Source organism: Epinephelus lanceolatus, chromosome 12 (genome assembly GCF_041903045.1).
Source record: "Epinephelus lanceolatus isolate andai-2023 chromosome 12, ASM4190304v1, whole genome shotgun sequence".
In the NCBI taxonomy this organism is placed as follows: Eukaryota; Metazoa; Chordata; class Actinopteri; order Perciformes; family Serranidae; genus Epinephelus; species Epinephelus lanceolatus.
Genome location: NC_135745.1, coordinates 9,366,635 through 9,389,743, shown reverse-complemented (window position 1 = coordinate 9,389,743; position 23,109 = coordinate 9,366,635). Strand labels below are relative to the sequence as shown.

General features: G+C 39.6%; 2 protein-coding genes across 7 annotated transcripts in view; one reads left to right on the top strand and one right to left on the bottom strand.

Annotated features, from left to right (window-relative positions):
* The window catches only part of col15a1b (collagen, type XV, alpha 1b), a 71,862-nt gene extending 56,367 nt beyond the window's left edge, over nt 1-15,495 (top strand). For 3 of the 5 annotated variants that reach the window (XM_078172933.1, XM_033651274.2, XM_033651273.2), the window contains 19 exons: nt 272-307; nt 669-731; nt 842-931; nt 1,434-1,469; nt 1,625-1,678; nt 2,068-2,124; nt 2,369-2,428; nt 3,054-3,098; nt 5,792-5,873; nt 5,977-6,002; nt 7,051-7,149; nt 7,341-7,485; nt 7,621-7,685; nt 7,975-8,106; nt 8,414-8,512; nt 9,197-9,271; nt 10,850-11,047; nt 11,320-11,435; nt 12,514-15,495. In XM_078172933.1, the coding sequence (XP_078029059.1) occupies nt 272-307; nt 669-731; nt 842-931; nt 1,434-1,469; nt 1,625-1,678; nt 2,068-2,124; nt 2,369-2,428; nt 3,054-3,098; nt 5,792-5,873; nt 5,977-6,002; nt 7,051-7,149; nt 7,341-7,485; nt 7,621-7,685; nt 7,975-8,106; nt 8,414-8,512; nt 9,197-9,271; nt 10,850-11,047; nt 11,320-11,435; nt 12,514-12,736 (1,701 nt within the window). In that variant the 3' untranslated portion in view covers nt 12,737-15,495. The remainder of the gene's footprint in view (nt 1-271; nt 308-668; nt 732-841; nt 932-1,433; nt 1,470-1,624; nt 1,679-2,067; nt 2,125-2,368; nt 2,429-3,053; nt 3,099-5,791; nt 5,874-5,976; nt 6,003-7,050; nt 7,150-7,340; nt 7,486-7,620; nt 7,686-7,974; nt 8,107-8,413; nt 8,513-9,196; nt 9,272-10,849; nt 11,048-11,319; nt 11,436-12,513) is intronic. The other 2 variants (XM_078172931.1, XM_078172932.1) reach the window with 2 other exon arrangements.
* Nucleotides 15,496-17,965: 2,470 nt separating this feature from the next.
* xrn1 (5'-3' exoribonuclease 1) overlaps nt 17,966-23,109 on the bottom strand; it is a 30,869-nt gene continuing 25,725 nt past the window's right edge. For both annotated transcript variants that reach the window (XM_033650826.2, XM_078172929.1), the window contains exons 39-41: nt 22,215-22,320; nt 21,686-21,867; nt 17,966-21,547 (exon numbers count right to left, since the gene is read on the bottom strand). In XM_033650826.2, coding sequence (XP_033506717.1) covers nt 21,194-21,547; nt 21,686-21,867; nt 22,215-22,320 — 642 coding nt within the window. In that variant the 3' untranslated portion in view covers nt 17,966-21,193. The remainder of the gene's footprint in view (nt 21,548-21,685; nt 21,868-22,214; nt 22,321-23,109) is intronic.

Sequence of the window (23,109 nt, the reverse complement as noted above, 5' to 3'; positions counted from 1 at the left end):
ATAAGGGCAGAATGAGGGGGACAAATAGATAAGCACTACTCACATATATGACATCAGTTCAGAGAGCTAAATCAGTTACATAATACATATATTTGAACTACAATAAAGCCCTTTACTTTCTTGTAGCATCATTGATGCATTTTTGAAGTGCTTTGGCTGTTTTTGTGTTTGATGACGCTGTGTATGAGCACCATTACTTTTGCCTGCATCTGTATATATGCCTGTGCATGCATGCTTATGCATGGATGTGTGTTTTGTCTGCATGTTGCAGGGCCCTGAAGGCTTGCCTGGCAGAGCTGGATTTCCTGTAAGAGCATTTTGCAAAACTACCTTATGCTGAGCATTTGTAACACCTGTTGACTGAATTCATTGAAAATTTGATAAACTGTGTGCATGAGTGTTCTGCAGTTTATGAGCAAAGATGCAAAAGTTATTTGAAAGCAATGTAACTTTTTTTTCCGACTTTGCTTTTGCTGTCTTTGGGCTTAACGGGGTAGGTATGTTATTGCCACAGAGTTTTCCCTTTTAGGCTACGTAAATAGAATTTTTAATCATCTGGTAATCAGGGGCCCAGTTTTTTTCATAACTGTACAAAGCTCCTTTTAAAATGTAATCATCTGCATTAAACCTCCAAACTACCTCCTCACTACACTTTCATTCGTCCCCAGGGCCCCAGGGGACCAAAGGGAGACATTGGCCCTCAGGGTCCCCAAGGGCCATTAGGGTTGAAGGTGAGAACTAGAAACAGAATGTGGATGATGGCAAATGTCATTTCACTTTTGTATACAAAATCAGTGGTGTAAATGTTCTGCATTTAATTTCTGATTTTTTGCACCAACAGGGAGAGAAGGGAGAGCCAGGGGTGACTATTGCTGCTGACGGATCCCTCTTATCAGCACCAAAAGGCCCCATGGGGCCCAAAGGCAACAAGGTACCACACAAATGACCCCTTACCCATCCGACTCAATCTTACCTTACCCAGTAACTGATGCTTACTGCAGTGGTCAATGATAGTCCGATGCTGCATCTAATCGTGTAACCTCTGAAACCTTAAAAGTAACACAGTTTTACATTCTGGTCCTTTCATGCTACATCCCCCACCATAATCCCTACAACACAGATTGTCAGTTTTGGACAGTAAAACATTGAGGTCTACCTCAAGGATCGAAACAACAAAAATTGGACTCGCTCAACATCCTGAGCCATATACATACAATGAAGCTCAGCTTTTGGAGGCTTGAACGGGGACCAAATCTGGGTCCAAATCTTCACAAATCTTTTGTGAAGATAGCAATAATCTGTCAGTTATTCTACAGAAACAACTCATTCAAACCCACAGATAGAGAGACAAGCTATTTTTGAAAACACTACCATTACTGCCATTAATGTAGATCTCATGCCACATTGTGCTGTACTGCTTTGCTGTTTCATAGGGTGACCGTGGGTTCCCTGGACCTGCCGGACGGATGGTGAGTTCATGTTAAATAGAACATGAATATCTACAAACTCATATTTGTTAATCATGACAAACTGCACACAAATCTATTTATTATTAACTACTGCGGAAAACTGTTGAGTGAGGAACTACGATGGATTTTTATGTACATCACTGTATTTATCTCAGGGCCCAGTAGGACCACCTGGACAAAAAGGAGAGTATGGCTTCCCCGGTCGTCCAGTGAGTACCTTGAGTTTGTATGTATAGTTTAGTTTAGTGCCAAGAGAAATCATGTTTGTTCATTTGTTTTTATCTATTTGTATTCACTCACTAATTTAATTACAGATAACTTTTCAGTGGGGAACCTGCCACATCATATCTGTCAAGAAACAAAAATGAATTTAATGGTCGGCACATGTTTGCTTGTAATAAAAGTATATATTGCACAAAATGGTTGTGGCCACACACTCATCCCATTAAAAAATATATGATATCCATATCTACATGTGGAAACATTAAATAAAGCACCCTAGAGCACCCAGAACTGTTTAAACCTGGAGGAGAGCAGCTCCTCATGCCTTTTTGTCCTTTACAAATACTGATGTGTTTCATTCTTTCTCTTCCCGTAGGGACGATCAGGTACGCCTGGGAGGAAAGGTGACAGAGGAGATTCGGTTGGCCTACCGGTAAGAGAAAAAGGAAACGACCTGTGTGACTCTAATCAATAATTTGACTATCAGACAGATACATTCATAGCATGCCTCAGTCTTGTTTTGGATGTTGGTGGTGGGGTGGTCCTTTTCTTTACATTAAGTTTATGGATTGTCCCTTAGGTTAGTTTTTTCCTGACTTTGAAACTGTGCGTTGACTGTGCGCTGACATAAATGAGATGATGTGCAGTGACACTAATATCATAATACTCTCTCACAGGGACCTCCAGGTCCTCCAGGCCCACCTGGACTTCCAGGAAGAATTACTGGGCTGAAAGGAGTAAGTTTCCATCTGTGGCTTTATATTTAATTATTTAAATTAAATTTGCCATTTTCAGTTTGTGGACTGGGATGATGATGATGATAATGATGATCGTGAGGATGATGATGATGATGATTGTGAGGATGATGAGGATGATGATGATACACAGCCAGCGCTTTACATTGCAATATTTTAAAGGCTTGTTTCACAGCGTAAAACAAGTCCAAAATGCTTTTGAATGGTAGAAATCTAGGAAACTTATTTTTTATTGATGATATGCATTATTGTAACAGATTTGACTTCCATTTAACAGCACTGAACCTCGTATTTGCATGTGGATGTGTATTAGAATTTGAAAAATTATGACGTTAACTCTTTTCACAGAGATTGTCCAATTTTTCTACAGGCCATTCAAATAATTTGAAAGATGCTGTAATCTCATGAATCATATAAAAATACAACACATATTGGCTTGTGATGAAGTATGAGTAGTTTGTAGAGCACCACTATGATTTGAAGCCAGTTTGTATAAATGGAGTATTTTTTTCTTTGTCTTACTTCATGTGTGTAAAGCTCATCTACAGTACAGTGTTTGACCTGACTCATTTAGTCTGATTACGCTGCTCTTCTTTGAATTTTAAAGACAGTGTTTCCGGTGCGCCCCAGACCGCACTGCAAAAACGGAAGAGTAAGTCTGAGTGGGACCATCTGATTGGTCTGTTTCAATTTGAAATGGGACCATCCGGTGGTTCTGTTGGTGTGTGGGTGTAGCAGCATGGCAGCTCTTTGGTCTGGGCTACAAACAGCATTCCCCCATCTTTTACCTCCTTCCTTTATATTCTCCTCTCCTCCCTCTTGGTTCTGCTTCTGTCCTAGTGATCCTTAAAAAGACTAGTTGTCTGTGGGTCTGGTCCCATTTCTTCAGGCGTTAACATTCCTCTTGTATGCATGTTGTATCTTAACATGTATTTTATATTTTTTACATGCAGAATTATTTGTAACTAGCTGCCAGATATAAAATAAAGATGCAGAAGTCACCTGTTAATGTCATGTGGCTTGTCCCATCTTTGGTGCATCTTGGATTCATTTACACCAAGACAGTGTGTTTGTTAAATTCAATCTGATCACCCATGATGAATGTTAATGCCAGGTGTTAAAGGGGGTCTGAGTCTGAATCCTGCTTGCCTCATCTGTCCTTACTGTCCTCCATGTCAGGGAAGAGGAAGCTGGGTAAACCTCTGACAGGAAGTAGAAGATATTATTGATATTATGGATACTTTTACTGTGTAACTTAATCAGAGTTTGTGCCAAATCACTTTGAAGGTAAATCTTTTTTTTTTTTAAGTAATCATCCACCTTAAAATCCAGTGACATGATTTTGTCCTGTATTTTCTTGCACACTCTACTCTTAACGTATGAACTACATTTTCACATGCTTGGAATGACATAAGAAATAATAAAACGGAAAGAGTTTCAAGAGTGGAGGGGTATTTTTAGGAAGAGAATGAACCTATAACATCAGGTCTGTCGCTCAACGTCAGTACATTATATCTCTTTTTTTCCCTGTTTGACGTCATTCTTAACATACATTAGAAAATTACTCGTTATAAAATGAACTTAGCAGCATACCCTTAATTATGTGTTTAGTCTAGGCTGAGAATGTGTTACTGATTTACTGTACTTATTTCATATTCATATCTAAAATGAAGTTATTTAGTTTACTACTACTTTATATTACAGATATTGCTGAGGTCTGCTGCTAAATTTGGTGTCACGTTTCACTCAGTAGAACTCCGTTATCATAAATCAGCAGTTATAAAAATGCGTAAACTGCAATAAACTGCAGTTAACTATAATTCTCAAATTGTGCCAACAGCTCATTTCTGGAAACAGAGATCTTTTATTAAAATCTACCATGAAGGTTTAACGTGATAGGGAAGAATTCTGATTGGAATTTGGCTCCTTTTTCTTCAAATGTCACTCTTTGGGTTCTAGCTGTGGTGACGGGCTCCCTCATAAATGCATGAAAACGAATCTCTAAACTTTCCCCTGACTATATAAGGGAATCATGGCAGTACACTACAGATTTATACATTTGACCCACGAGTTACACTTTAAATCTCATTATGTCTTAATTCCTGGTGAATTATTGAAACTCCTAAAGCAACTGTCATGAATCTGTGAGCAACCACACATTTTTAAATCTCTCACTTCCCACCACTGTCTCACTTCTTATGTAAACAGGGCGAGTAGTCAGAAAGTTTTCAGTAAATGTATTCATTTTGTATTGTTATGATTTTGTATTGATACTTTATTACTGACCACAGGGATTATTTCAGTGCCTCTGTTACCGTCTTACACATACACATTTGAATTAGCACTGGGCGATATGGAGAGAATTAAATGTCACAGTATTCTTGAACAACTACCTTGATATCAATATTGCGACGATAATGTAGGGTTGACTTTTGGTGCTTTTACAGATATTTAGAGAAGTTTTTTTTTTTAATGATCAACAGCTATGTGAATATACTGACTAAGTGGGTAAAGGCAAATAATAGAACAGTCTGGTAAGTTAAAAAAATTACATAATTTTACTGTAATGCAGCCTTTTAAACCAGGAAAAAAACAGGACAAAACTTGCAATATTACAATGTCCAAAATCTAAGACGATGCCTAGTCTCACATCACTATTGATATACTGCCCAGCAGTAGTTTGAGTATTGTGAAACATAACACTGATGACAAGGAAGCTGAGGGCTATCTTTGATCTTTTTCTTATGATTGTATGCAGCAAATTGCTTCCATTGGAACATTGTTTTAACACTCTGTAAATGTCATTTTCCTTTTGAGATATTTGCAAGATGCTATAAATGTGATGTAAGGGCGCCTAGTTTCATTCAAAGCAGCTGTGGTCAAGTTGTGGTGTGGCAGAGGTGTCCACGGAGTTATTGACAATACCTTACTGTAAAGCATGAAAAAATAGCAACAGTTTGGATTAATGCAGATCTGTTTTGTCAAAACATGTTTAACACCTGTTTCGGCCCTGCTATCTAACCTTTTGTATCTTACCGCAGCCAAGACAGGGTTGTACGTGCTGCTGTCTCAAGCACGCATCCCGTGTATTTAACACGTGTTTTTGCAGTGCTGACAGTCATGTTTTAACTATTTGCATCTGTGTCTTCTTTTTATTATAACCCAAGTTTTTAATATTCTTAACAGATGTTAAAAATGAATTCAATGTATGTGTTCAGCAGTCTGTACAATGTGTACATGTGCACATGCCTGCTGTTGCAAACATGCATGTAATGTTAATCAATGTGTGTGTGCTTGTGGTTTGTGTGTGTGTGTGTGTGTGTGTGTGTGTGTATGTGTGTGTAGGAGTCAGTGACAGGGGGAGATGTAGTTGGACCTAAAGGAGAAAAAGGAGATATGGGATTTCCTGGAGAGCCAGGCACACCTTGTAAGACCCTTACATCAAACATCTGATTTCTTGCCATTGACTTTTTCATGGTAAATGTCTGTCGGAACTTGTATCATTTATGCCTTTTTATTTTTCATCTCAGCACCTGCATTTCCAGATGGAATTGTGGTGAGTACTGATTCATCATACACAATATATCTAATGCTAATAGGGTCAGAAAGAAATGGCAAATGGTCAAGCATCAGTCCAGTCCAAGCCTTAAATTATTCAGGAGTTAGGATTCGTATCATGGTAAAGGTAGGGACAAGCTGCAACTTCCAGGGATTAAAAGTGCCAAAACTGCAGTTCTTTGAACAACCACTTGAGGCTGGCTCCAGAAGCCACTTAATCCCCATAAACACCCATGTTAAAATGCATAACTTTATGGGACATGTTTACAACCTGGTACAAACAAACAATTTTTCACATGATGATAGGTAAGGATATTTTCACCTTGCATTGATAGTACTGGATTGTTGGTTATTGACTCATTATATCGATAAAGCTGATGGATTGCTACGCCCCTAGTTAAAGGTGCACTGATTAATATTTTATACTACCAATAGATCAAATGACTGTTAATGTACCCCTTCACATATCACAAACCCACTGAGAATTATCACTTGTCTCTGCAGTTGCCCTCAGCTCTACGAAGCATTTTAGCATCTCTCAGCTCATTGTTTTGGTTTTATCGCTCTCATATTTACTGTTTTGGTTCATTTCCAGCAGCAGGCAGCTTCTTTCAGCTATGAAACACTCCCTGCCCAGTAGCAAACAGCAGGCACAGTTAGGGACAAGCTGGTGAACATAGTGCTGCATCTGAGGAGCCACATATTTCCCTCAGGGGTTTATATAGACCATGCAAACAAAACAGAACCAAACAAGAGTTAACATTGTACCTAAAGCATCAGGTGGCCACAGACATGAGTACCAACAAATGCTATTGTTGTATATGTAGGTGTGTGTATGCTGGATGTGTAAACACGCCACTGTTGCTTACATATCATAACTGTCTGCTGCCTCCAAATGGTCACAAAAAAAAGATAATGCATGCCGCTATTTTTGCAAGTCGGCATGTGGTCTGGTTGAGCGGATTATCCGAATGTGAGCAAGATACAATCTTGGAGTGTACACACTTGACAGTTATTGATCTTCACTATGTTTGTGGATCCCTTAGGGTGCTAGAGGTGATCAGGGATACCCAGGTCAGAAGGGAGAAAAGGGTGACGAAGGTCTGCCTGGTCCTCCAGGACTGCCTGGGAGGTCAGGACTTGTGGTAAGTTCTAAAAATAATTCTATTTTAGTAACTTAGTAATTATTCAGGTATTGAAATGATCAGCCAGTGTAGACAATGTATCAGATGACATGAGCTTTACATAAGTGAAGACAGTCATCTCAACGAAATATCACTTTAAAAATGAAGTGAGGAATTAGCAGAGAAATGAGTGTGTTTATATGGTCCTGTAGGGTCCAAAGGGTGAATCCATCGTGGGTCCCCCAGGACCTGTTGGTTCTCCGGGCCAGCCTGGAGCCCCTGGGTTCGGACGACCTGGTCCCCGAGGGCCCCCTGGCCCTGCTGGACCACCAGGAACTGCACCTGCATATGGATCAGGTATGTGTGTGTGTGTGAAGGTGAGAGAGATGTAGACTTCACCCTGTATCCATAAAAGTTATATATCTCATGCATTACACATGAGGCTGACTGGTGTCGTTGTCTTGTATCGGTTAATGTATTTATGATCATTAGATGTCAACATCCCCGGCCCTCCTGGTCCTCCCGGCCCACCAGGATCTCCAGGATATGCCAACCCGGTAAGATACCTGCCACTGAGCAAGGCATCTTACTCCTGATCTGCTGGTGGTTCAGTTATCTAGGGCTGTCTTGTACACTACAAGAAATATACAGTATATACTAACATAATTATGTTCTGAAGCACTCATCATTCATTCATTCATCATCTGTAACTGTTTATCCTATTCAGGGTCGTGGGAGCTCTCATCGTAATTTTGCCTTAATATTGACACCTAGAAATTGTAAAGTTAACAAAATTACCATTACTAGTAAATAATGTTAGTATATTATGATGTTACGTATATTCAGGTGTCTACCTACAAGACGAGCCACGCTCTGAGCAGAGAGACTCACCGTGCAGCAGAGGGAACCTTGGCCTACGTGTCTGAGAAGGGAGGAGAGCTGTACATCAGAGCACGCAATGGCTGGCGCAAGATCCAGGTATGTATTGTGTCTACAGACATGTGTGATTGGTTCAATGCTTGGACTTTCTAATCCTTTTCTTTATCATACATCATTTATTATCAACGTACAAGCATATAAGATAGATATCTTTCAAAGAAAATATTTCAAAAATGCAGCCTGATCATGAGAGACATTTTAAGTTTGATCTGCCATACAGCACAGTAATTTAGATGGTCTCCATGTCACATTTGTGCCATCATCTTCAGTCCCATTATTCTAAAAAGTGGGTTTGATTTGGGATCGTGGTTCTTAAGTAGATTCAGTCTGTGTGTCCCTTTTTCAGCTCGGAGAGTTGATTCTTTCCGGACCTTCTGCCTCAGCTGCGTCTCAGTCCCTCAGCAGACCTGGAGAATGGAGCAGACCCCACAGAATCCACAGCCAGGTTCATACATACGCATACACACACACACATACACACACACACACACACACAAACACACACACACACACACACACACACACACACAAAGAAGATCCACAGCGGGGAACTGTACCAAATCTGATAAAAAGCAGATCCAGTCGTGACATAAAACTGTTCATAGTAGTACATACATCTTTGCAGCCCCTCCAGGATGTTGTAATGTTGCAATCGCAATGACTGATGCAAATTGGTGAAACACAAACAACATTGATTAACACTTTGAAAACAGACCAGACAAATCACCATGACAAGAGCTGTTGCATTCAGATCTATTGCACTTGCTGAAAGAATTGGTGAGTTAGATTACATATGCATGGTGAGTGGCACTTTAATGTAGAATAAATCATCAACTCAGTATAGGGCAGTTTTATTCTTACCGGAACAAATTGCTTTCAGTTTTAAGGAAATAACACAAAAAAAACAGGAACAAATTTTTGCAACTTAATTGCAAAAAAAACATCTAAAAACATTGCAATACGCATTGCATTTAAAGAAAAAAAAAAAAAAAGCTGCTGTAAAATCACATATTTTAGGCCACAACAATGCCCGCAAAATCCTGGAGGGACTTTTGAAGATTCTCTGGAAACATCTTTAAACATATTAAAAACCTTAATAAACATACTAATTTATGTTCTTGTTAAAAAGGAGCTGCAAGAGGGCAGTAGAGGATATCAGCCCAGCTATAATGTCCTACCACAGACGTTCAATGCTGTACCTGGGGTGAGTGTAACAAACACATGTATGCACTTGCACACACCTACTGACATATACATACATCAATCAATCAATTTCAATCAATTTTACTTATAAAGCCCAATATCACAAATCACAATTTGCCTCACAGGGCTTTACAGCATACGGCATCCCTCTGTCCTTAAGACCCTCACAGCGGATAAGGAAAAACTCCCCAAAAAAAACCTTTAACGGGGAAAAAAAAACAGTAGAAACCTCAGGAAGAGCAACTGAGGAGGGATCCCTCTTCCAGGACGGACAGACGTGCAATAGATGTCGTACAGAACAGATCAACATGATAAATTAACAGTAATCCGTATGACACAATGAGACAGAAAGAGAGACAGAGAGAGAGAGAGAGAGAGAGAGAGAGAGAGAGAGATGCAGGTAATGACAGTATAGCTTACAACAACATTATTGAAAGTAATAATATTATAGTTATAGTTCTGGCTACTGTGGTACAATATGTTGAAAGTATGTATTAATATCTGACAGTATACTTGTGTGACAATAGTCATATGTGTATAATAACAGTAGAAGTATGACTAATGACTAATGATGGCAGCAGCAGCAGCAGGAGGCATCTGGCAGGACCACAGCAGCAGCACGACCGCACACGTCACGCTGTCCAGGCACCACTGCGATATGAGTTAATCTGAGAGACAGTGGAGCACAAAGGCTCCGGAGAAGAAGCCGAGTTAGTGACATCCAGAATGGCCGAGTTAGCAAGATGCAGTAATAGGATACGAGAGAGAGAGATAGAGAGAGAGAGAGAGAAGGAGAGAGAAGGAGAGAAGGTGCCCGGTGTATTATAGGGGGGTCCTCCGGCAGACTAGGCCTAAGTCAGCCTAACTAGGGGCTGGTACAGGGCAAGCCTGAGCCAGCCCTAACTATAAGCTTTATCAAAGAGGAAAGTCTTAAGTCTAGTCTTAAATGTGGAGACGGTGTCTGCCTCCCGGACCGTAACAGGAAGATGATTCCACAGGAGAGGAGCCTGATAGCTGAAGGCTCTGGCTCCTGATCTACTTTTGGAGACTTTAGGGACCACGAGTAACCCTGCGTTCTCAGAGCGCAGTGTTCTGGTGGGATAATATGGCACTATGAGCTCTCTAAGATATGACGGAGCTTGACCATTTAGAGCTTTATAAGTTAATAGTAGGATTTTAAATTCAATTCTGGATTTTACAGGGAGCCAGTGCAGAGAAGCTAAAACAGGAGAAATATGATCTCGTTTCTTAGTTCCTGTTAGTACACGTGCTGCTGCATTCTAAATTAGCTGGAGAGTTTTTAAGGACTTACTAGAGCTACCTGATAATAGAGAGTTACAGTAATCCAGCCTTGAGGTAACAAAAGCGTGGACCAATTTTTCTGCATCTTTTCGGGTCAGGATAGGTCTAATTTTCGCAATATACATACATGCATACACATGTAAGACCCAGGTAGTCAAAGTCACCTGGCTCAACACCAGCCTAACTCTGGCACAGCTGACTGATCTGTGATGAGTTACGTGTCAGATTTGGAACCAAGTATATTTTCTCCTAATCTCTGCATTTTTCTCTTTCCCAGCTCCATCTGGTAGCACTGAACGCCCCGCTGAAAGGGGACATGCGTGGCATCCGCGGGGCAGACTTCCAGTGCTATCAGCAGGCTCGCTCTATGGGGCTAACAGCCACCTACAGGGCCTTCCTGTCCTCACACCTCCAGGACCTGGCAACCATCGTGAGGAAGGCGGACCGCACAGACATGCCCGTGGTTAACCTCAGGGTAAGGAGACGTTTATATTAACATTTTAAATTTCATTTAAAGAAAATACAGATTAATCTTAATAAAAATGGAAGCATGTTGATTATGTGTTTCACTGTATTTCTCAGTCACAATTCTTACACAGTATTTCTGACCTTTCATACATCTTTCATAACTTGGAGTTATGACATGTCACCCAGTGTGTTCCTACAGGTTTAAAGATACACTCAGCAGTCATCAGAGTTGATATGTTTACTGATGACATATCCATCTCTTTTCTCATCTCCTCTTAGGGTGAAGTGTTGTTCAATAGTTGGATGTCCATCTTCTCTGGAAATGGAGGCACATTTAACCCATCCACACCCATCTACTCCTTTGATGGACGCAACGTGATGACTGACTCAGCATGGTGAGTGAATGTGTGTGTGTGCGCCTGTGTGAACAAGTAAGGGAAAGTATTTGTGAGAAGAGAAACTAGAAGCAATCATTCAAATCAATGATTTCATAAGGCACAATCGATCTGGAAATAACTCAACAAAAGACAGCTTGTTTTACAGACAGACCATAGATCTCATGTCCACATGGACAGCAGCTGTCACTGAAACGGACAGTTGTGATATTGCCAGTAGTTAGTTAAGTATTTTGGGGGCATTTGCCTTTGTAAGACAGGATCCAGCAGAAAGTGGAGAGGAAATGAGGAGCCAGAGATTGCCCCCCCCCCAAAAAAAATGTACAAATAACAGATGGCAGCAAGACTGTGTAGGTGTTATAAACACATTAACACAAACACGGCATGCATTGGTGACAGACAAGGTAAAACAAGTATCTATCACAGCAGGGCATTTTATGCACGATGTGGGAGCATGAAAGATGGTCTGATTTTATACATTATTTTGGGGAGATAATTTGTGAATATTGGGGTGTAAAGTGTATTGAGATTATGTCCCACAATCACAGGTCTAATAACTGTCAGATTTAAACACTTACCAGAGTTCTGCTGCTCAATCTGTTGCTCACAGGTCCCAACAGACTCAGGTTGGGTTGGGGTTTGTTCAGTTTTTTATTAGCAATTACAATAAATCAATTTTTTCTAACCTTTATTTACATTAGTAATTTATAGTATTGATTAAACTGGAATTAATTTTGTAAGAAAATTCTCTCTCTCTCTCTCTCTCATTCTCTTGACTGTACCAATCACCTGCCAGTGTGTGTCATGTGTTGTAGTAGGAACACAATGCCCCAGAGAGAAGGAGAAGGAAACAGAGAGTGTAGACATCGTGTTGCATTAACCTGACATGCTAACAGTCAGTAATAGATGATGTGAAAATATCCTCAGATCTTGTGGTTATATATTTTAAATTTACCACCTGTAAACCACTGGGGAAGCACAAAGCAACTTCATCACTCTCAGCCTCTCTTTCCCACTCTTCACTGACTGAGCACAGTGGCAGACTCCACTCACTGAGTCTCTCTCCCTCTTCCCCCAGGCCAGAGAAACTGGTATGGCACGGCTCCAGTACAGTGGGAATCCGTCTGACCACCAACTACTGCGAGGCATGGAGGACGGCTGACATGGCGGTGACGGGCCAGGCTGCACTGCTGCAGACAGGACGTCTGTTAGGACAACACACCCGCTCCTGCTCCAACCACTACATAGTGCTGTGTATAGAGAACACATATGTGGGGAACACACATCAAAAGAGGACCTGAGGAGACAAAGGAACACACACGCACTCTCACATAAACACACACGTGCAGGCATGCTGAAAGTGCAGAGTAGAAAATGTGACACACTGCACGAAAAATTTGAATTTGAACACATGCGGGCACATACACACATCATGATGATATATCACTGCGTAGAAATTACATTCAAGTATACAGACAAAGGGCACTTTTGTTCAGACATGCTGATAAAATACACACGTTAACATGCACCTGCAGAAGCAGGTGTGCCCACTCAGAAAAATGAACACATGCAACACACATTTGAGTTTCTTTCACTTTGTATAGTTTAATCTTTAGCTCCAGTGTGTAACCCAACACTTCATAATGTTGCCACGCATCCGTCCCAGTCTAGATTTGAATTATTTATATTCATAATGGACATGTAACAGAGCAGCATCATTACACAGGACATTTACAGTATGGTTTGTTGAAGTGAAAAATGACACCAGCTGATCTGAGTAGAACTGAATAACTTTACAAACAAATCAATTGTACTTTACCTTATTGCTGAAAAATTCAAATGTATGTCATAGTTTTATTTTTCCCTTCAGTTCCATGCAGCCATTGGTTTCCATCCATTTCCCTACAGTATCAAGTCTGCATTATGTTTTTTCAGCATGTTACTGTTGCACAGTGTAGATTGGTTTTACAAGTGCATTGACTTTAATAGCATTACCTCACAACAATAACATATTCTGACAAAAGTAATGTAGACTCAGTGTTTACTGTGATGGATTCAACACCTGAAACAATTCTGCCAAATTATTTTCATAAAAACAGTTCGCTGTGTTGTAAAATATAGAGGGCAATTTATGATTTGTAGTAACTAGGTTAAAACTTGCAAAATCATTAGTATGGATCCATGTTCAATTTCCTCTGCAGGGAAACAGCTTATTGTAGTCTTTACCAATACTGTTATGGATTCTTGTGATTTTATTGTCTTCTATGAAACAGAGTTTTGGGTAAACATCATCCTTTTACAAATTTCAACCTCATTTCTGAACATGACAGTGTTGTAGTTTAGACCCAAATGTTGTGTATCAAAGCTACAATAGTTGTAGTGAAGAGACAGGCTGTGTTTTAACTGTAGAACAGACTTTCAGGCTATACATGAAAAAAAATAATCAGATGTGAGTCATTCAGGATGATGATTTCTAGTTAATAAGGCGGACAACATTCTGTATTACTGTTATTGTCAACAAAATTATTAAAACTAAGAATGTGTTAGTCCATCTTTTAGTATTTGGTACCCAGCCCCTAGATTGGTTACTAATACAATCTTTAAAAACAGGTCACAAATATATATATATATATACTTTACAAATATATAGTATGAAATAGTATGAAATTTTCTAAAACAGTTGGGCACTGTAGGTTTTTGCAAACATTGCTCAAACAGCAGGAAACAGAGCATTTGTTGGGGACTATTTTCAGGGGCGGATTGTTACACATTTGCCTTACTGTAGTATTTTCAGCAGCAGAATGATTTTTTTATTAGATTTTAAGGAACAATGGAGCTCTATGGCAGAGCGATAAGATATATCAGGCTTACACACACAACACTTGTTAGTAAGATCAATTTGGTTTTGTTTTTTAAATGGGTTTTGTTAATAACAGGAAAGACAGAATAACACCAGATTTACCTTTAAGTGTGAGCACAATGTGAACCATTTGAAAAACATACTGTACACATGTAATGAGATATTCCTTTGGTCAGACTTTATATTTGATTGTTCCTCTTAATGCCAGACATCAGTGTCCATGTCTTACTGCCACATTGTAGCTGTAAATACACTGTATGTAAATAACTTCCTCATTCCTCCACAAAGTCAACCAATCACAGCGCATCACTTACTCCATTCTTTTTTTAGGGCCACTGAAAAGCCAAAAAAACTGGCTGGAGTTGACCAAAAACATTTTACCACTAGGAGCTTCTCTCTAATGTTGAAGCTACAGATATTCAACAAATATATAATACTGCAGTCGTGCAAGATATAAAAAATAAACGAATGAACTGAGGCATGTTTACCGGGACACTTAGCTTGCTCAGGCTACAAATGTAGGAGATACAGATAACACTGAAAGCTTCATTTGTAATCACAGTGTGGCATCCCGTGCTGAAAGCCTGTTGACTCACCGGCTTTGTTTACATCTTTTATTTATCAGATTAATGCATCACCAATTGGCATCCCATATTCCAATATTAAAGCTTAATTGTCTTTATCAGGACTATTTCCCTCCTGTTTTCTGCTGACCGTTAGTCCTGCTGCCTGCAATAAAGTGATCTGACCTTGCATCTACATTAACATCAGTGCTTTAGCGTTAGCATTAGAGTTGAAATCAATGTGTGATTTTCATTAATTTATACAGTAGCAGGACATAGTGTGAAAATCTAGCGAGTTCACTTTCAGATTTTGATGAAGTTGGAACATGTGTATATATATGTGTGTTGTTATTGTCCAAATGTTTTTGTTTTTTACTCTGTAGAGGTAGGTTTTGTATGACGCACACTAAATGACTTAAGATTTTCTCTCACCAAGCCCTGATCAAGATGTAGTTCCAGTGTTCTGCCTGTAGAGGTCAAAGTGTCTGATGTTTAGATTGTGAACGCAGTGGTAGTTTTCCTGATGTCTGATTCTGATTACTGTTCAAACAAAACTTGAGCTTCTGAGGAAAGAGAACGTTTATACTGACTGACTGGTGCTCACTGAATAAATATGTCTTATGTTGGTTTTTTTTAATGTGGTGACTTGTTTATTGTCCTTTACTGAATGCCACTGAAGTCAATATGAAAAAACTACATATGGCTATGAAATAACTTTGAAATAAATAAATGAGGGAATAAATATATAAATAAATGTAAATATATGAATGAATCAATAGAATGCACTAAATAAATCAATAGGTTTATATTTATTAAAGGACATTTTTCAAAGGACTGCTGTTATTTATATCAGAGGACATTCATAAGGCCACATTTATTTCCACTCTTTTTAATTCCATCTGTTAGATTCAAATGAATAAAATTTACTGAGGTATTAAATCAAGTAAGAAGTAGGCTCATTTTCTCAATGACTTATACACAATTGGACATCTTTTTGCAACGAGTGGCATCGCTCCCAGCTGGCCATTACAGAGAATGCAGTTTTAAGGCTCTTTCATATGTTGGCTTTACTCTTCAGACCCTAAGGCTACGTCCCTTTTTTTTAAATTTTTTTTACACAGTCTATGGTAACAAGTTGAAGAGCAAGTCTCTTACTTTAGCTCCGCCTACCCTCTCTGGCAGACCAACCACTGCTGGGTGATGGAATACACGTCAGGAAGGGCCCATCCCAATACCCCCCCTTAGCCCTAGCCTTTGGCCCCATATATGTCTATGTTTGGCCCTACCCCTACATTTGCCCGTTCCCGTGAGGGATAGGGGTGTCCCAATTCCTTTATGCATATAGGGGTAGGGGGCATAACGAGGAGTAGTGGGTATGAAACTAGCCCTTTGGAGCGAGGGATTTCAGATGCTGACTTGCCAGCGAGGGGTAGGCGTTGCCATGGCTACCACCAGCAAGAGACAGGGAAAAAAGTTCATACATGTACGTGTAATTTCGCAAGTAAACATGGAACTTTTGTAAAAATGTTTTCAAATAACTATTTGTGTAGAGTACGGTATAACAATTTTTTATTGCTATTCACGATGTCTAGATTGGAGTTGACAGAAAGCTAGCCAGCTAGCTAACGTTACTGTCGTCAGGTTGCTTGTTAGCTAGCTAGCTAGCTCGCACTATCTGGCGTCTGTCATCTGTCCTGCTCTGCAAAATTGTCGGATTTTTCACATTACAGTAACACGCCAGCTAGTATATTTATGCTGCCTCGTAATGTTAGCTTGTTAGCTAGCTAGCTAGCTAGCTAGCAAGCAGAAGTCCCAGCCTATTGCTGCACAAAGCTTAGGCATTTTTTATTTATTACTAGTGGTAAATAACTGTTTGTAAGCTAACTGTGATTTTGCGCTTGATTTTACCGCCTGTTTGTCAAGATCACAAGATCTCGCGAGAACTTGTTTTCTGAGACGGACAGGGCTCAAACAAAGTTAAGTTTCTCTTGATCTGTGCGGATGAAAAATGCAGCTTTAGTGTCAGAATGTTGGTAAGATGTGTGGCTTGTGGAAAATGAACACAATATTTACTTTAGTGACTATAGGGCGAAAGAATTGACCATAAATTGTGATCAGGTTCATTTTCCTCATTGACGACAATACATTCAGAGCTGCCGCAAGTCTCCTACGGGGGTGTGCCGTTGACGTCACTGAATCAGGAAGTGAGCTGAGTGGGGTATTTCGATTTATCCAATATCTCTGGTAGCAAGCATAATAGTAACTAATGTTACCATTATGTTGTAGATGCCGGTTGGAAATGTAGATGGCTCGCGGCTTCCTGTTTAAAATAGTTAAGTATGCGTGAATGTAACCGACGTGGAGACATAGTGAGTGGTGTCTCAATTCCTAGGGAAAGATTTCAACCACTACCCCTCGTTGCTTCATTTCGAGGGCCAAGGGCTAGGGGTAGGGCCAAAGGGGGGGTATTGGGATTGGGCCTAACTGTGCGCCGCTTGCGGTTTCCCAGGAATGTCCAGGTCCTTAGGAAGAACACCAAGCTTTGAAAGTAATTGGGCATAGAGAAAAAAAATTGTATAACTTCAACTAACAGGTCAATCATGTGATGCCACGGGGCTTCAAAACATTTTTCCCATAGACTTACATTGTGAAAGAGACGTCTGTTAAGCAGTGGATACGTTCTTTCGAGTGTCACAACCCCACAAAATGACTCATTTCACCAATTGTATTTGTTCCGCTTGGTCTGATTACATTTCCAAAGTCTGGAAGAGCCACATGATTAAATCATATTATCCGCAATGAATAAACTTTTTGGCACTTTCGCCACTGAACAACTTTCCTAGGAATGAACGGGGCATCGCCTCCACCACTGTATCCAGTTCTCTTCGTACATTCATGGGAATGATGAACGTCCAGTTTGTGATACTGCAAATGCAAGGGCTTTGCCTTTGCTGTAATGTGTCTATGGTTGTTCTCATGCATAGTATTAAATAAAGGGGAAATATCCAAAAATACTTAAATTGTTTGTTAATGTATTTGTTTAATTATCAGAAAAAAAAGATCTGGCAGTGAGCACAGTTTGACACCAAAAAGAGGCAGCCACGTTGTAACAAAAGATTTACTTTATTAAATCGATATGTACAGCACATTCCTGAATCAAAAAAGCAAGTCATTATCTCTTCATACTGAGAATACTCTACTTCGTTTTATTTCCAAACAAAAAAAAAAAACAAAAAAAAAAAAACATATTATGCAACAGGTGTGCTTCGATTTTCAAAATGTTTTAAAACGTCCCCTTATTGCACCAGAGCCTTACAGACTAGAGTCTCGGGGTCGGCGTAAGGATATCAGCAATAAAACAACAATCACACCACAAGCATACTGTACACCTGCGTGCCTCAAGACAAGGACAAAGTAAAGACACTTTATGAGTCGTTACAGCTGCTTCTATCGATGTAGCTCTCCCATAAACATTACTGAAATGATAATTATTCAGAAAGCTTAGAAAAGACCCCAAGACCGTCTATAAAAAGGGTATACATAAAATCCATAGCTTGAAAAGAAAGATCTTTAAAATGGGGAGATTATGTGTGTGTGTGTGTGTGTGTGTGTGTGTGTGTGTGTGTCTGTGCTAGTGTAAATAAGTCCAGATGTGCACAGAGGTTTACAAGAAAGCCCAGAATTTCAAAATAGCCAAACGTCTTATAAACCGCCAACCAAGACCTGGAGGAAAGTTCCAATAGCATCTTAGTGACGCTGAATTTAGCAGTTACATAATGTTTTAAATATATCAGTACTCATTACATAACAGTTACAATGCTCTTTGGCTGCATTTACACAGATACAAAAATTTTATTTCCTATCCTTATTGGACTGTGTTTGATCTCAGTATATCAATGCTTACTTTTTTCTTTGCACTTAATCAAGACAATTAAGTTGCAACAAAAGCTCATCAATTATCAATGGTGTGTGGTTCTCCAAACATACAACACACACCTCACTTAGAACTATTTATACAAAAATATCTCAGTGAAATTAAAACTTTTGACAAATACAAACTATTTTAACATCGGTCAGAAATCTTCACACAATCCATTAAAATCTTTAATGTTGGTTTGTATTTCAAATAAAATGTCAGAAGTACATAATTAGTACATGAAAAATGTCTCATCTTAGCAGTTTAAAAATAAATGTTTTTTTGCACCTGTGTAAAATCAGCCACAAACTGCCGCTATCCAATTTAAAAAGCTGATTGACTTTGTATTAGGTTGCTTTTGGAATCTGGCAGTGTAAAGGTCCCTGTGGGTCCAATAGAACTCAACAAATCTGAGTCAGTTTGTATTTTGCACCAATAAAACAACTTCCTCCAAAGGTCCAGTTTATAAAAAAATAACCGACAAATTAAAAAATGCCTCTGGCAATTTTAACACTTGTTGGAATTTTAATCTGGGTTATATGCTGGTGTACAACAGCTCTGCAGTGGCAATATCATCATATGGTGTGTATTTAATAATCCAATAGTTTCTCATATCATAATTCTGCACTGTGGAACGACAGTGCGCATTCAACTTTTTACTTTGGCCGAGTCGTTATCAAACCATAAAAAAGGTACAAAAATGCAGCAAGGCGTAAAAAGACTGACGGAAATAAAAAGGCTGTCAAACTTGATGGGAAACGATCACAAAACAAGGGCAAACATTAAAACAGATAATCTATGTTGGCCTGACCAACACCACTGATCCAAACCTGACAACATGGATGTATTTTGATACAAATACGCAGCATCATGTGCCCTCAAACTAACTTTCTAAAGACACGTAAATAACTTAGTATGTCTGTGAGTATTCAGAGGGAGAAGCAGGAAGGTGTTGTTACTGCAGTGCAAATCTGAAGCTAGAGTATGAAGTGTACGTGTCCCTGAGAACCAAGATTCATTGATTGAAGAGGACTATCTGCACTGTGTGACCAGGAGCGTGATAAATCTCGACATATCTGCACTATGTGTTCTCAGTCTGCGCTGCCGTGGAGCCTGCTGTGGGGTCCAACACTAAAACTAAGGCAATAGCAGCACCTCAACTCAGTAAAAACTCTCCTGCTTCTCAGCTGTAAATGAACCAAAGTGACACTGTGAGGAGGGGTAGAGGGATGGTGCTAAGACTGACACTGTAAGAGGCTGGAAGACATACAATGGTTTCTAATTCTACGGGCTGTATCGATGCTCAGACTAACACTTACAGAACAAAGTAGTGTATGAATGATCATGTTTTTGCACTTAAGTTAAGGTTTGACTATGTCTTTTTTTTGCCACTTGGATGTTTATCTAAAATACATATTTAATGAATACGATGCATTTTTAAGGCAGTGTTTCACTTCACTAGAACTTTTATACAATCGGACCAAGCTCAATAAACAAACATGTGAATTTTTTTTTCATAAGAAAAATTTTTAGTCAGAAGATTATTCTGTCTACATCAATCAATATGGCGGCCCATTTCCACCAATTTGATGAAAAACAATTCTCTAAGGTATCATGATAAACTCTCTAAAAATAAAGACCTAGTTGCTCAAATAAATGACCAAAATAATGACTTACTTTTTTTAGAAATAATGACTTGATAATTAGTATTGTGAACTTCCTCAAAATAATGACCACTAACTCATTATTTTGAGCAAGTTGGGCTGTATTTTTTAGCTCAGGCCGGCACTGCTGACAGATTCCGAGACCTCAGGAATTATTTGGTGTGTGCTATGTTAACACAGCCGACAGATTTAATAGCAGAGTTACAAAAATAAAATGAGATCTTAAATAAGCCAAAGTTCTCAATTAAGGACTTCATAAAGCACTAATATTCTGATTCAAATAAATAAGACGCTAATCAATTCTGCTAAGAAGAGGAATCTGCCCACTAAATTTATCTCTTTTAGACCCAAAGAGGGGAAAAAAATTGAACTTTGGCTGCATCCCAGAATGCACCTTCCTTTCTGAACCATTAAGCACACTGTACAGCTAACTGGCCAAAAACAAGCTTAAGAAGGGAATGCGGAACTACAATAACCAGGTTACACTGGCATAACTGATTTCAAGAGAAGACGTGAAGGGACGATGGATTTCTGTTGTATATTTTTGTCTCATTGTGATTTATGTTAATGTGGGAATAATCGAGTTTGCTAGAATTTGCAACATATGACGTAAAAATAAGAAACTTTCACATCAATGAGGTTTTGATCAGAGATGCTGAGTCAGGCTTTAAAACAGCAGCTTAAAAACACTAAACACACTCTCTCTCTCTCTCTCTCTCTCTCTCTTCTCACACACACAGACACACACAAGCTCATTACTCAGAGACTTTAGCCGCCTCGAAGTTGACAGCCAGCTTTCTTTGCTTCCTCTTGGAGGAGGAGCCGGGGGTGTGGCCTGTCACTGGGACGTTTTGTCGAGGGGGCGTGCGCAGGGCTGCTGACGTCGTGGAAACGGCTTCTCCTAGGCCAGGACTGGACGGGGAGGGGTTACTGTTGGTGGTGTATTGGTGCGGCTGGTCGACTTTGCCGCCCTCACTCTGAGCAAGTGATTGGCCAAAGGGTTGGTTCTGGGCCTTCAGTGATTGGTTTCTGCTCACAACGTGGGCAGCGCTGTAAAACTCTCGAGCTTCCTGGTTCTTCTTGTTGGCTGAGGCTCGCTTCTTAGTCACCTGTTAAGGTTAGAGGACAAACAGAAATCATGGGTCACTATGACTACAGCATTATAAAAAAAAAATGTGGCACACAAAATAGAAATACAGCTAATTATTTCTACAAATATTAAAGTTGTTCATATGTGATAAGTCTACCTGTAACGGGATAAACTGGTTGTGTGAGCCGATGGGCAGTGTCGTTGCAGGCTGGGGGCGGGCAGCACCAGGGAAGGTTCCTGCTGCTGCGTAGAATGGCTGGTTTTGGTGGTGGTGAGGAGGCAGCGGCATTCCCCACATAGGTGTAGGGCCGTAACCCTGCGGAGGCAACAGCAAACCACCTGAAGAAAAAGAGCACACTCATGAGATGACGGCACATAAAGGTTCAAATTCATTTATCTGTATGGCTCTTTACCTCAACAAAGTCTCACATGACAAAATATTCCAATTACAGGGAACAGACAAATAAAGGAACAAATAACAAGACAAATTGAAACAAGAATTTCCATAATCTCGCAAAAATGTGTATTTGTAAAAGCTGTGTTAAACGGTTCTGACCTCTAGGTAATGCCATAAACAACTGACAAGGAACTGTAGATGAGGAATCATGCTGAAAGTAACCTTGCTGATGACAGCTGCTCCATCTAATACAAATTATTCATGTAAAATGTAAGGAGAGAAGACTGACCTTGCTGGCTGAAAACAGGGTTCATGGCTCCTAAGGGTGGGGGTCGTATCTGGCCCACTCCTGGATATAGAGCAGGTGGGATAGGGAAGCCCGATCCCACTGAGTTCTAGAGATAAGAGGAAGCAGACGAAGAAGATTTAATTGTAGATCTGAACAATAATACCACGGAAAGATTAGCACTCATGCTGGTGTGCTGCTAATAAACAAACATCTATTTATGCATATTCACATTCCCTTTCTTTGGACAGCCGTGTTAAAACCATGCTTTAGTAATAGCTAAATATTATCCAGAATGATCACTTAGTGTTTGTCAACCTGTTTAATTGTTGATCTTTCTTTCTTTCTTTCTTTCTTTCTTTCTTTCTTTCTTTCCTTGGGGTACCAAGAGATGGGGATACAGCCTCTGCTAACCTGTCAAGTTGCAGTTACAGTTTACATCCATGTCTGTGAAACATGAATGCTTCACACACATCTTCCTCCCGGCAGAACAAAAGATCTATACAATCAGCATAGTTTCAAGGTGGACACCCAAGATTAGTGTTACCAAGTCTGTATCTGACCAAATGTCTCCCCCTCTGTTCCTGAGATATATAACGTTGAATAATGGCCAGAAAAGTGTTTTCGCAGAACATGATGATGTCACAATGAAGCTGACCTTTGACCTTTTGGATAAAATATGGCATTACTTCATTCTCTTATTATCTTATTTGACATTTGTGTGAAATTTTGTCAAAATTAGCGCATGAACTCTTTAGTTATGGTCAAAAACATGTTTGGTGTGGTCACCATGACCTTGACTTTTGACCTTCAACAACCAAATTCGAATTGATTCATTCTTGAGTCCAAGTGGATGTTTGTGTCAAATTTGAGGAAATTCTCTCAAGGTGTTCTAGAG